This window comes from Medicago truncatula, chromosome 3 (assembly GCF_003473485.1).
Source record: "Medicago truncatula cultivar Jemalong A17 chromosome 3, MtrunA17r5.0-ANR, whole genome shotgun sequence".
NCBI classification, from domain to species: domain Eukaryota; kingdom Viridiplantae; phylum Streptophyta; class Magnoliopsida; order Fabales; family Fabaceae; genus Medicago; species Medicago truncatula.
In genome coordinates, this window is record NC_053044.1 from 49,605,776 (window position 1) to 49,619,427 (window position 13,652).

General features: G+C 34.1%; 1 protein-coding gene across 8 annotated transcripts; it reads left to right on the top strand.

Annotated features, from left to right (window-relative positions):
• The first annotated feature begins 340 nt into the window (after positions 1–340).
• LOC11420879 (probable ubiquitin-like-specific protease 2B) lies at positions 341–13,256 on the top strand. 8 transcript variants are annotated; one of them, XM_024777980.2, is made up of 17 exons: positions 341–597; positions 1,470–1,556; positions 2,799–3,109; positions 3,200–3,311; positions 3,386–3,456; positions 4,247–4,444; positions 4,525–4,600; positions 4,788–4,896; positions 5,243–5,299; positions 5,740–5,871; positions 6,217–6,417; positions 6,494–6,546; positions 6,625–6,718; positions 9,961–10,054; positions 10,558–10,677; positions 11,596–11,994; positions 12,295–13,256. In XM_024777980.2, the coding sequence occupies exons 1-17, from the start codon at positions 474–476 to the stop codon at positions 13,087–13,089; spliced, it is 3,033 nt and encodes a 1,010-aa protein (XP_024633748.1). In that variant the 5' UTR covers positions 341–473; the 3' UTR covers positions 13,090–13,256. The 8 variants fall into 8 exon arrangements, with proteins under 8 accessions (XP_024633748.1, XP_024633749.1, XP_003602918.2 ...); XM_024777981.2 differs by having other exon boundaries at positions 3,200–3,290; positions 3,401–3,456; XM_003602870.4 differs by having other exon boundaries at positions 342–597; positions 3,401–3,456.
• The last annotated feature ends 396 nt before the right edge of the window (positions 13,257–13,652 follow it).

Here is a 13,652-nt window from a genome sequence, read left to right on the forward strand (position 1 = left end):
ATAACACAAACCTCAACGTTTATTTGAATAAAACTAACATAAATGACTAAATGTAGTAGTGAGAAACTTATAGGACCGAAATAAATCAATTTTTAGTTAGAGAACCAATTCGATACCAACTAAATAAACAATAGTTAGAGGACTAATTAAACCTATAAATTAACTAAAAAATACGATGGAAATAGTAATATGATTACATTACGAAACAGTAACAACTAACAATCCAGCTGAAAGTTCTTCTCAAATCCCAACTTAAACTCACATAATCCAAAGTTTCTAACTGTAATAGAGCACACGCGTCCTCTTCTAATTAGCTGAACCGTCTTATATTTAGGACACGCGCATTCTTCAACGCATCACAACACAACAAACCCAAATAGCGTCTCTTACAGCGTCCATTTCGCGCTCTAACAAAGTCTCACCGAGTCCGAACGAGTACGGAATTTCAAAACCCTATTTCATCGGGGACGAAGATGAACGAGTCTCCACGTAGAGATCTCGAAGTCTTCGATTCCAAGGTTGAAGATGATGAGAATAACCCCGATAAAAACCTCAATAGATTCAACAAAATCTCTAATCTCGATCCCTTCACTCACGGTAAGATCATTTCGTAGAAAAACCCTAATTCTACCATTTAAGCAAGTTTCTTAGCTCGAATCGTTCGTGTATAGTACTAATTTTGTTTATATTTAGTAATTTTTGATCAAATTTAAGTGTTCGGAATTTAGGTTTAGCCATTTCGTAATTAGGTTAGATTTAGTAATTTCAAGTTTCAAGGGCTGAATGAAACCTGCAGAATGAATTAGGAGCTTAAAAATCGTTAATGTTTACTTTTTTTTTATTTTTAAGAACTGTGTTAGACTTAATGGATAATTTCAAAAATATAGTGTCTATTTCACTTCTCATATATAAAATTATGAATATTAATATAGATGAGGTACAAAACGATGACTTGATGAAATTATAAAAGGAAAGGAGGATCTATAAAACTTGTTTACCGTAAGGGCTTGGAACCGAGATGGGAACTTGTGATATCGTAATTGTTGATTATTAAGTAAACTATAAACATTAACATAGATAGTCTCATTACAGTTGAATGAACTAGCACTACTTAAGAGTTTAAATTGTCAAGTAGATGGATGGTGAAGGATGTGTAGTGTGAAATGAAAAAGAATTAAATATAACAAGAGTATTATTTGTATGTACGAAACAGCTGAAGACCAGGCATGTAATTGCATTATGTTTTAAGATTAGCTGACCACTATTCTACAAAATGAAAGATCTTATCATGACCTAAATAACTGTCTTTACCATGTTCATATTATGTTGCACACATATGTCAAAATCCGTTCTCTTTATGACTATATCATACACACGTGACCTGTCCATATGTGACATGTGTATGTTATGTCCGTTATTACTTATTACCGTATTTTGGGCATAATTTTGTTTGATATGGCTTAATGCAGTGTATCAATCACGTAGAAACAAAAACAACACTGTTCTGGCAACTCACCAGCTTCAGGTGGAAGTGAAACAAGAAAATGTATTACAAGGTTTGGACCCCTTCTTTTATTGTTGAAAGTGTGCAGCGTGCTTTGGTTTTGTAGGATAATCCTTAGTTTAGTAGTTTTGCTTTCAAGATGAAATAGTTGTCGTTAGTGGCGGAGGTTGACAATTTCTGTTGAGGGGCCTCTTAAATAAATAAGCATTAAATACTGCCAGTTCACCAAGTTTTCATAATGTACCTGTTGGTTTGGTGGCTGCACCAACATTTTTTGCAAAGCCCAATACTGGGTTCGAATCTTTGTAGGACCACTTTTGCGCAAAAATTATACAAAAAAACAGCATATAGGAGTCGCAAGCCTTTTGGAGGCTGAACGTTTTACCAGTGGGACCCGGGAAACAGGATGCCAAAAAACGTAACAGAATACACACACACACAGGGTGTGACTTGGTGAGAAAACTTTGCTATTGTGGGAAATGAGACAAACAACTATGGCCATTGGATCCAAATTAATTAAAATCAGCGGATTAGATTGATTGCTCGTTCCCTAGTCTTCTCTCACCGTACAACCTCATAACAATATGGTGTTTCTTAAGTTTCATCAAAATAGTTGACCTAATTTCTCCCGTGGATTATCATCCCCCTGTGACAAAATAATGAAATATCGGTTCCTCCATCATTGCCATATAAGATCGTGACCGTGATCCCAATCACAACATATAGACCAGCACCAAAATCTTAATCTCATCGTTTTAATTGCTTTTGCATTTGATACAAATGAAGGATGATATTTTTCATATGTCTAATTATTAAAACAGTGGAGATGGTTTAGGATGAGATTTACGAGGCTTTTCCATTTAAAGCCATTAAAAATAAATAACTCCATTGTTTTTAGTTTGTATGGTGATAGAAGACCAGGGAACAAGCAATGATTCTAAAAAGTTATTTGTTAATTAGGATTTGACGCCGTAGTTATTTGTTCTCATTTCTCACATTGGCAAACTGTTCTCACTGGAGTCACTCCCTTTATAAAAAGAAAGGAAATTTTGGGGGTGCCACGACAGCTCGCTGAGCCCCGTCACAACAAAGATCCGTCACTGGTTGTCGTCACATACTCACGTGTATCTGATTTCCTGTTTTCATTTCTTTCTTTCTTCCAAAGATTCTACAACCATTGCAATTCTATATATATGGTTTCCTTTAAATAATTGTTCTTGTTTTGTTTTCATCCATCTTTAAGCTAGTTTTTTTATTGAATTGAATGTACATAGCTCATATAATATATTTCCAGATGCCCAGATCAACTCGGTTGATGTCAAGAATGTCCCCAGTATTCCCTGTGTTGATGTGGTTGGCAGTATTTTAGATTTGGAAGTAGGTTGTTCAAACCCCTCTTTCGAAACAATGGAAGATACTTTTGATAGCAAAGTGAAGAATTCTGAGTTAGGAGCTGACAGTCAATCAAATTCCATTAGTCAGGAGAATCACTGTCATTTTAATATAAATGTTGATTACTATGACCGACCAGAGAATAGTGATACAACTAGTGGTGCATCTACACCTGAGACGAGCCAGATTGGTCCTTCAGGGTCTCCATCCAGTGTAGTGTAACTTTTCTTTGCAAGATTACTGCTTAAGGAAACGTTTTGATTGTAAGACTTATATTTCCAATTTTATTTTATTTTTTTGCAGAAAGAATCTGTTGACGTTAGTTCTGACGCTGATGATTGCATGAACTACGAGAGTGCTCCAAGAAGTGCTGTTTCTGATATTGCAGAGAACGGTGTATTTCATCGTAATCCTAGTAGATCCCTGATACTTATCAAATCTACCATTTTTTATTTGGAAATATTATATTGCAGCTCACTCACAACTTAGTTTTCATAATTTCAGTTTCACTGAATGGTTGTGGATTGGATGGTGCTCTCATCTCTGACGCCTCTGATACGGTATTTTATTTTTAAATACAGAACCTATCTGTGCTAGAGTAATTTATATTACATGCAGTATTTTATGCCTTGAGGCTATTAAAATTTGCAAAATTGCTGCGTTTATGTATCATTTTATATAACTATTTTATTTTTTTCATTACAGTTGTCTATTACTCCATGCTCTCTTAAGTTTAAGACTCTTCTTTTATATTTGTTTGTCCTTTTTTAGAAGTTTCCTTTGAATTAGTCCATTACATCAAATATTTCTTTATAAGAGGAGTGCTAGGAACACCCTCTTTTCAACGTTCTCTCTAATACTCACTTGTTTAATGGTGGAATTCATATGGGTCTCACCACTTTATGTGGGACCCTTTTCCTATGTGTAGGCCCCACAACGATTTCACCCAATAAAAGAGTGAGTGTTAAAGAGAGTGTTGAATATAGAGTCTTCCTAACACTCATCTTTATAAAAGTACTCCCATTTATTTTTCACATGAGAAATAGAAATTCTCTCCCCCCCCCCTCTCTCTCTCGTGAGGATTGGTTAAAATAGTACAGAAAGTAAGATAATGGAATTATGAGGCCAACAATTATAAGGGAATTTTTTTAAAATTAATACACATCATCGACAAATTTATTACTATCAACCATTTTAACTTCCTTAATATATGTGAATTGGGTAAATGTCTAAATGAATTTTACATTAAGGAAGAGGAGAGTAATTTTTTGGATTGGTCCCTGGCCACTTTATCTCGTTGAGTCATTTTGTTTATGTATTTACTATTATCTCCTTTCACGCAATCTTCAGGATGACACGAATACAGAAGTTGTCCTTCGTCCTGATTATATAATTTACCAAGATAATTATTATACGGGGCCAATGTTAACCTTCTCACATAGTTGCATCAAGATCAATGTTTCAACTGCATGTATGGAGCACGAGGCCTTTGATCTTGAATGGGGAATTGATGATCTCATTGATATTAAGTGTCAGTCGATTCAAAGTGTGAGTTTTATAGCTTTGTTGCTTGCATTATTTGTTTTTTGTGTATGAATTCTATAATTCTTGATGTGTACTTTCTTCAGAGTGGAACGGTCATCATAAAGATTAATGTGATATCAAGGAATGCAAATCAGGTAGATCATGCAAGTGAAACTTCAGGTAAGTGTAGTTGATCGTGTAGTGGTTTACAATTTGGCTTGCTTTGACATTGTTATTTAAATGCACTTTGGCCGACCCCACTTAATGTGATAAGGCTCGGCAGCTGTTGTTGATTTTATATTGTATGCAAATAGTAAGCTTCTCTGTTACTGGTTGTAATTGTATTGTATGCATATACTTATTTTAGGCATCGAGGAATTGAAGATTGCAGTTGTTGATTCCAATTGGTCCCTGATACATAAACAGATCACATCCCTGAATGTGAAATACTTGGCTATTTGTAACATCATGCTTCAGTAAGTCGTAAATTTGTATATGTTTATTAATTTTTTCCTTGGTGAGTGAATTATCAACTGTTCTATAAAACGTGGCAATGATTTCAGGTATACAACTGTAGGCTTTTGGTTTTTTTATCAACTATAGTTGTTGGGTTGAGTTTGCAGATCACGAGTCTTAACAAGACTTGGTTTATTGTAATATTTGTGTTTTGTATATAAACTTATAATCTGCTTCCATTTCTCACAGTCGAAGTTTATTTTTGGGTTAAAGTTGATTTGAAGTTGACATGGTTGGTGCTCTAAATGTTGTTTTGTATAATTTTGTCCAACATAATATATTTGCAATTAAACTTTTCTCTTGTAGTTTGGATGTGGAAGATGACGAAACTAAATCAGGTGGATCAAGATGCTACTTTCCTAAGTGAGTGAGAATTGTTAATTACCCCATTTAAACAAGTTTACTTAGAAAATTGAGTTCATTGTCTTGTTTTAAAAATGTTGTCTTCTTTAGTGCTTATTGGTAACCTATTTCTTTTGCTTTGACATCGTATATGCTGTATTTTTTTTCTTTCCGTTTCATGTTCCTTGGTCTATTCAATGTTTTGATGTGTGCTTCTGAGATATTTGGCTTAGGATGTTGCAGAGATCCTTGATTGCTTTTTTTGTTGGAAATGTGAAGTTAGTGTTGTTTGTATATGTTATTAATTGTACATGAAAGATCATGTTATCTTATTGATTTTCTTTACAACCTATTCCTTTCTACCTCACATGTACTTGTCTTCTTATTCTTATTCTGTGTGGTTTGGGGGCTCTCCAAATACATTATGCTGGCTAATTTTGAGAATTGATGATTTAAAACAGTTTTGAGGAGCCTTTTGATGAAGTCATCTATCCTAAAGGGGATGCAGATGCTGTTTCTTTAAGCAAGAGAGATTTTGATCTATTACGACCAGACACATTCGTTAATGACACAATAATTGACTTTTACATCCAGTAAGTTAGCTTGTGCTTGTGTGCATGTGTACATTCTTTCAAATTTTAACTTTGTCCACCATGGAGCTTCCTTTATCTTTATACTTTTAAAAACTTGAATGTGTTTTACTTGATTTCTGCGACAAGCACTTTTTAGTTGAAAATAGATAATCATGTATATAGGCTCTTATCTACAGAGAACTGGAAAGTATGTCATGTGCATGTTGAGAGAACAATAAAAGGATTGACAATTGCAGGATAAAGTTAAAACATAGAAAATATTAATAGAAGAAAATTGTAGGGCTCTTGATAACTGTGACTCTCAAAGATGTTTTGTAACAGTTCTGAAAATCTCTAATTTGGCAGGTATCTGAAGAATCAGATACAAGAGGAAGAAAAACCTAGATTTCATTTTTTTAATAGTTTTTTCTTTCGAAAGCTGGCTGATTTGGACAAAAATCCATCTAGTATTTCGGATGCAAAAGCAGCATTTCAACGTGTTCGTAAATGGACCAGAAAAGTAAATTTATTTGAAAAGGATTACATCTTCATCCCTGTGAACTTCAAGTACGATTCTATCACTGTTTTGCTTCTCTTATTGTCTCTTTGTATTCAAGTTCTGATCAGCGTTAAATTATGGCAGTCTTCATTGGAGTTTAATAGTCATATGTCATCCGGGTGAAGTGATTAATAATGGTGAGGTCTCGATTTGTGATATTTCTAATGGAATTGTATTTTCAAAGATTTATGTTATGATGCATATGCATGTTTCAGATAAAGAGTTGGACAACGCACTTAAGGTGCCCTGCATATTGCATATGGATTCTATAAAAGGAAATCACAGCGGTCTGAAAAACCTGCTCCAAAGGTATATTAGAACTTCTCATTTACTTGATTTTATTTTTCGCTCAACCCCCGACCCCCCGAAAACCGTATTGCCTTTTATGTTCTTTTCCGGAATTTTTTTAAGAAGTGTCCACATTCACTGTATAGGCCAAACAAAACACGCAGTTAAGATATTTATGATTTTTTGTATTTATTATTTCTTTTCTACATAATCAAGCTATGCTGTGTGATTTAGTCAGTCATTTGGGGTTTCATTAAATGTCTGTTTTATCTTTTCTCGACTTGGTATCAAAGCATATTTTCATGATACTTATTCCCTTGTGTTGAGGTCGTAGAACTTCGTTACCACCAGACCTATTACTCTGTTTTTGTTTGTTATTCATCTCTCTTTTTGCGACTTTTGCTATATTGAGTTTTTTAGTTCCAAGATCTTGTTCCATTACATCTCCTCTCCCAAAATTAATGCCATTTTTTTTAAATGACTAATGTTAGTACTGTTAATATTATGTTGGGAGTGGGAATCGAATCCTTGACCTCCTTATTACTATGCTCCTTAACTCCCCCACCCTAGCCACCAAGCTATCATTATATCTCCTAATGAGTGTCATTTTTAGCTTTCTTAGTTCCAAAATCTTGTTCCATTACATCTCCTCTCCCAAAATTGATGTCATTTTTTTTAAATGACCAATGTTAGTACTGTTAATATTATGTTGGGTGTGGGAATCGAATCCTTGACCTCCTTATTACTATGCTCCTTAACTCCCCCACCCTAGCCACCAAGCTATCATTATATCTCCTAATGAGTGTCATTTTTAGCTTTCATTGTAATATTAATTACTTTTTGTCCAATTGTACCATTTAATTAAGGGTTACGCTAACAAGTGCCCTTGTTAGCATAACCAAAAGTAGTATGTTCGCATTAGATTCAACAATTTTTTAACCTTTTAAAAGTTACATTCATCACTTTTCACCACCTCTCAGTGAAATATTTCTATTTTTATCCTCTTAACTAATGCCCTAAAGGCACTCTTTAGCATTTCCCTTTAATTAATAGTACTATACTACTATGTATATCGCTCTCAAGTCATTATAATTTATACTCCCTCTGTTTTAAAATGATTGTCAACGTCACTACACTTTTCCATGTATAATTATTATTTTACTTCCAATTGTACCTTCCAAAACATTACGCCAATAGTAGATAAGGTTAGTTTAGTAAAATTTTCATGTTTTTTTCACCATCATTACATTTCTTAATTTGTGTGTAAAAACCTTAAAGGACATTCATTTTGAAACGGAGGGAGCATTACATTTTGCATGTACTATACTGGTAAATACACCAAGAGGAATGCTAGCAACACTCACTTTTGAACACTCTCTAGCACTCACTCTTTTATTGGATGAAATCAATACATGTCCGACCACTTTGTGTTGGTTCTATTTCCAAAGTGTAGATCCATAATGATTTAAACCAATAAGAGAGTGAGTATTAGAGAGAGTGTCCAAGAGAGAGTGCTAGCACTCCTCAATACACCAAAACTTAATAAAGATAATTTGGTAAAATTATTCTTCTCTCTATTCCACTTATACTCTTATCTTAATATGTGTGAAATTAGCAAATGTGACACTAATTGTTGGACGGAGGGGGAGTAGTATTGTTAGATGCTAAAAGATTTAGTTAGATTAGCTTGTTATTTCTTTTGTCTTTTTACTAGTAACTTTTATAATTTTTTTCTTATTTACTTGTCGTCACCATTTTCAAAGTTCAATACAGCATTGATTATTGTATGGTCAATAATATCCATAATTATTTATTGTAGAGAGAAAAATAGGTTGAACGAGATAAAACATAATTAAGGGTTATATAGAGAAAAAATAATTCCATTAAAAGTAACAAAATTTATTAGTTTGCTTGATATGTGTAAATAACCCTAAAACGATAACTAAAAAGGAAGGGATAGAGTAGTTCATAACAGAATCAGTTTTCCGTTATAAGATTCTGTTACATAGTGTGATTAACTTATCTGAATCAATTAGCTTACATTCCCTATAACATACACATCCCGATGTAATCTTAGTCCGTTTTTTACATTAGAGAATATAGAACTCAGCTCCCTTTCTTTTTTACATACCAATTTTGAAGGAAATGACATTACAATTAAATTAATAAATTATAAAATATTTATATGATGAATATAAAACATCAAAATGTAGCTGAAAATAATCATCGAGCATAATAAATTATAAAAAGGGATAGTGTGACTTTTTTTATAAATAATTTAAAAACATTAAAATTCTCTGTTTTTGGGTCGATGACAGACTTTACATAGGCTATATTGCATTCAAGTAGATTTTTGATTATTCTGTTTAGTGTGTATGATTATCAGACAATATTTGAATTATAATTATACACTATTTATTTAAATATCAACATGCACTTGGTTTGTTATGTGCATTGACCACCTAATATCCTACATCACCAAATGTTGTGCATCAAACGCACTTTTGATATGTTATTTCCTTATTATTTCAACATTCTTAACTATTTGATATATCTATACGAGTATAATTTGGTGTTGGGGAAGGGAGGATCTGCATCTGAATTGTGTAATTGTTTATTTGGCAGTACCTTTGTTTGGAGCAATTGATGATAATTTTATTAGCAGTTACTTAGCTTCTTTCAACAATGTAATTAGTCGCGAAACAAGATAAATACATTACTTAATTACTAAATGTATTAATCGGTCATCATTCAAGAAAACTGTGGCCTTAGAAGCAGTTAATTATATCCTTAGCCCAAAATTTGCTTATAATAATTAACGCAATCTACATTTAGCTCAGATTTTGTCAAAACTATACGTATATAAATACAAAAGTGTGTAAATCCTCGCAGAGGTTGGTAGTTTTCCCTGGCCTTGCATGAGATCGTGCCTCCTCTAATCGGAGTTTTATAATGTAGTTCCGGTTGTCACTTTCAAAATCTGCTTAAACGTAGAAAATATGAATATCATATTGTATAACAAGAAATCCAAAATTAATGTGCTTATGGTTGCTGCTTAGTCCATTCATTGGCATTTTCCATTTCATTAGTATCTTTCTATCTTTGTCTTCTGTTACCTTTAAGTCCCAAATGAATGTATATATTATGCATTTTTATTTCTATAGCTACTTTCATCTTATTCCTTGTTTTTTTTTTTGTATTATCATTTTACAAGTATAAATCAGAGTGTTATACATTAACCCCTTCTCATCTGATATTGACAGCTACTTGTGGGAAGAATGGAAAGAAAGACATAAAGAGGCATCGGAAGAAGACTTTTCAGCATTATTTTCAAATTTGCGTTTTCTCCCCCTTGCGGTATTGTCTGCTAATATATTGATGACTTTCAAATAAGGAGCACAACGATAATTATTTTTTCTTTAAAATCATACTAGTTAATTGTATTGAACGGAATAAGTTTTAGTTATATTGCACATACATAGATTCTACATTATTCGGGGAACTACCAGAAAAAGCGGTGTCTCCACATGAAAAATCTTCCAGATAGTGATATTGATGAACATGAAAATATTTGCGTTCACTGTTGAATTGAGTTGTATGGTTCTGATGAACTATAGGTATTTGACTCAATCCATCATATGCTAGGAACTTTTGTGCAAACCATTTGTGTATGCAAACTTGAAAAGGAAAATCCTATCACTTGATAATTTTGATTTCCACCCTTTACATGCTGTTGAAAAAACAAAGGCTGGGATATGCCGTACTTTATTGTGGGTTACTGAGAACATTGATTACCTTTTTGTTTTCTCATATGTTTGTGTTTACTAATGTTTTGTAACCAAGTGCTTACTCTATGACAGTTGCCACAGCAAGAAAACTCATATGATTGTGGCCTCTTTCTGCTGCACTACCTAGAGCTCTTCCTTGCTGAAGCTCCTCTTACTTTCAATCCATTCAAAGTAACCAAGTTTTCCAATTTTGTAAGTCGTTTTCTTAACTCAGTATTGGCTTAAGTCAATATTTTTATGGAGAATCATTAAAAAAGGTCATTGGAAAAAAAGCTGCCATTCTAAAAATCAATTAACCACTTGATTGATTATCCATATTCAATGAGTGGCTAATGATTGACCCCTGATGCCTGATTGACTTAATTAACCATTTGGTGGGTTTGTTGTTTTCAAAGTTAGAAGTATTTTTATCCATGATTTTTTTTTGGAGTAAACCATCAAGTTGGTCCCTGTCTTTGTACCAAATTCTCAATTTGGTCCGCGACTCTATTAATAACTCAAAATGGTCCCTGTCTTTGTCAAATGTTTCTCAGATTGATCCTGACTCTATTAATTGTTTTGTATTTTGAGTGTTAATGGCTCAATGTCTTTTGGATATTATTTAGTAGTTAATGGCATAATGTCTTTTGGATCTTATTTGGTACGTTAATGGCTTAAAATGCAATACAACTAATAGAGTCAGGGACCAATATGAGAAACGTTTGACAAAGACAGAGACCATTTTGAGTTATTAATAGAGTCAGGGACTAATTTGAGAATTTGATACAAAGACAGGGTCCAATTTGGTGGTTTACTCATTTTTTTTGTTTCAATTTTCTATTTTTGGTTTTTCTTTGCCTGAGCTGTTGATCATGCGTATATTAACATCTGCCAATTTGTGGAGTTCCTTGTGTAGTTGTATTTATGTTATCTGTTTTAATATTACTAGGGTTTTATCTTATCTGAGCTAATTATCATGCCTATCGAATATTGCATCTCCCAGTTTTTGCAGTTCATTGCCTAGTTATATTTATCTGTTTTAACATTCTAATAATAAACACCGACAATTTTAATATTGATTTTTACGGTTTCTTATATGGATTTGACCTAACATAACTAGTATTTTTCCAGCTCAATGTGGACTGGTTTCTGCCTGCTGAAGCTTATCTCAAGCGAACACTGATCCAGAGGCTGATATCTGAACTCGTGGAAAACCATGGTTCACGTGAAATCTCGTCCTCTGATGGTAGTGATGATCACCAGTACATCGAAAATATTGAGAATGGAACTGGTATTGAGCATCTTGAGTTCAACAGTGCGTCAAAACCTTCCCATGCTGGGGAGGGAATAGAAATGACTCTATTGTCCGGATCATCGTTTTTGGATCCTCAATCTTTTAACAACCCGGGCATGGTTCTCAAGGATCTTTTTGAGCCAGGTACTACAGCAGGAACAACATCGGCACAGTGCCAATCTTTTGACCAGCGATCATCTGATTATCGCTTCGATAATTCAATATTTACGATGGAGGTATGTACTTGTATTTTTCTGCATGTGCATTTGTTTTTCGGATATCATTTGAATATTCTTTTCCAGCATGTTATTTTGAGTACGATCAAATTCATCATCTCAATCTTGAGCCCTTGGGCCAAATGAGAGGCTTCTGTAGTGATTTTTAACTGGGTGCATTGCATTTTATCCGATGGCATTACCTTGGGGGCCCTACCACCTCCAAGTTATGAAACTCATACCATCACTTTTTTTAGGTTGCATTACATTTTTTACAAATTATGAAACTCATACCTCGCTTTTTTTTGTTCAATTTAATAGGAAGACACAGATCTTGGTGAACAATTTATGTATTTGGCCACAGATACCAACTTCCAGCAAGTGGCTGGAGTTACACCTCAAGCATGTTCTTTGCCTTACCTTCCAAGGGATTGTGGAAATGGGACTAATCACATACCAGAAATCTCTCTGCAAGAGGCAGTGTCATCACCAAGTAGTGCCTCAGGTGATACAGAAGACATTGGGGTCACTGAATACTGCCATGGAGATTGGAATGAGCCCATAACATCTTATGAGGCAGAACGAGGTGAAAAAATCTGTTCACCCATAGAAAATACTGAGCATTTTATAGATATTTCTGGTTCTGCTGGCAACAATTTTCCAACACCCTCGGTTGTGGGAATTTCTCAAGACTCCATTATGAGTTGTGATGGTTACAAGAATGGTGATATTCACTCTCCCTATCAGGAAACGACCACATTAACATGGCATCAAGTATCTGATGCAGTCGTAGATGATGAGACCGCTTGCGATGGTCAGATAGATATTTCTGGCTCTGCTGGCAACAATTTGCCAACATCCTCGGTTGTGGGAATTTTTCAAGAACCTAATTGTGATGGTTACCAGAATGGAGATATTCACTCTCCCTGTCTGGAAACTCCTACAGTAACATTGCATCAAGTTTCTGATGCAGTAGACGAGGAGGCAGCATGCGACGATGGTAAGATGATTGATGGTACGGAACCTGATAATTCTGAGGAACAAGCTGCAAAGCGGAGGCGAGTTATGCCTCTAGAAGGCAGAAGTGAAGAAATTGTGACAGAATCCAATTTGTAGATATAGGGATAATTTATGGTGGCTTTTAAAAGTTAATGTTTTATACTCTTCTAATATGTGCATATCATTGATGCTTGTTAGGTTGGGAAAATATCTGGAACTTTAGATAGTACTATTTGTTATTTCAATAGTATTTAATTTTTCTATATGAAAACTGTTCAAGTTCATTCTCCTTTCTCCTTCTCTTGCATCCTATTCTCCATGTTGTAAGTTTTTATAATCGTTGCTTCTGATTTTGCTTGTGAATTTTTTTTTTTGAAGGATGCTTGTGAAATTTTTAGCACTCAGGTTTACTATATCGTTAGTGGTGGATCCATTCCAAAGTGTTTCTAATACTACCAAGGGTCCAAATTCTCCTTTTCCTTCTCCTTTTATCTTCTACGCTCTCCTTATCTTTTAATTATAAATGATCAAACACAGCCGAAGTTGAAAATGCTTACAGCCTAAGTTGAAAATGTGCTAGAGGTACAATAATAAAAGACATCAAACCGAAGATCCACAGACAGGCAATTATCAAATAGATCGAGAAGATAATGAAAGGGTATAGAATCTCGTAAAGAAAA

Bases quoted from the DNA above. Each gene is read 5' to 3' on its own strand.
- LOC11420879 (XM_024777980.2), top strand. From the start codon at position 474: ATGAACGAGTCTCCACGTAGAGATCTCGAAGTCTTCGATTCCAAGGTT. The intron at 4,445-4,524 runs GTGAGTTTTATA...TACTTTCTTCAG, and splicing joins AGTGTCAGTCGATTCAAAGT to AGTGGAACGGTCATCATAAA. The intron at 6,547-6,624 runs GTGAGGTCTCGA...TGCATGTTTCAG, and splicing joins GGGTGAAGTGATTAATAATG to ATAAAGAGTTGGACAACGCA.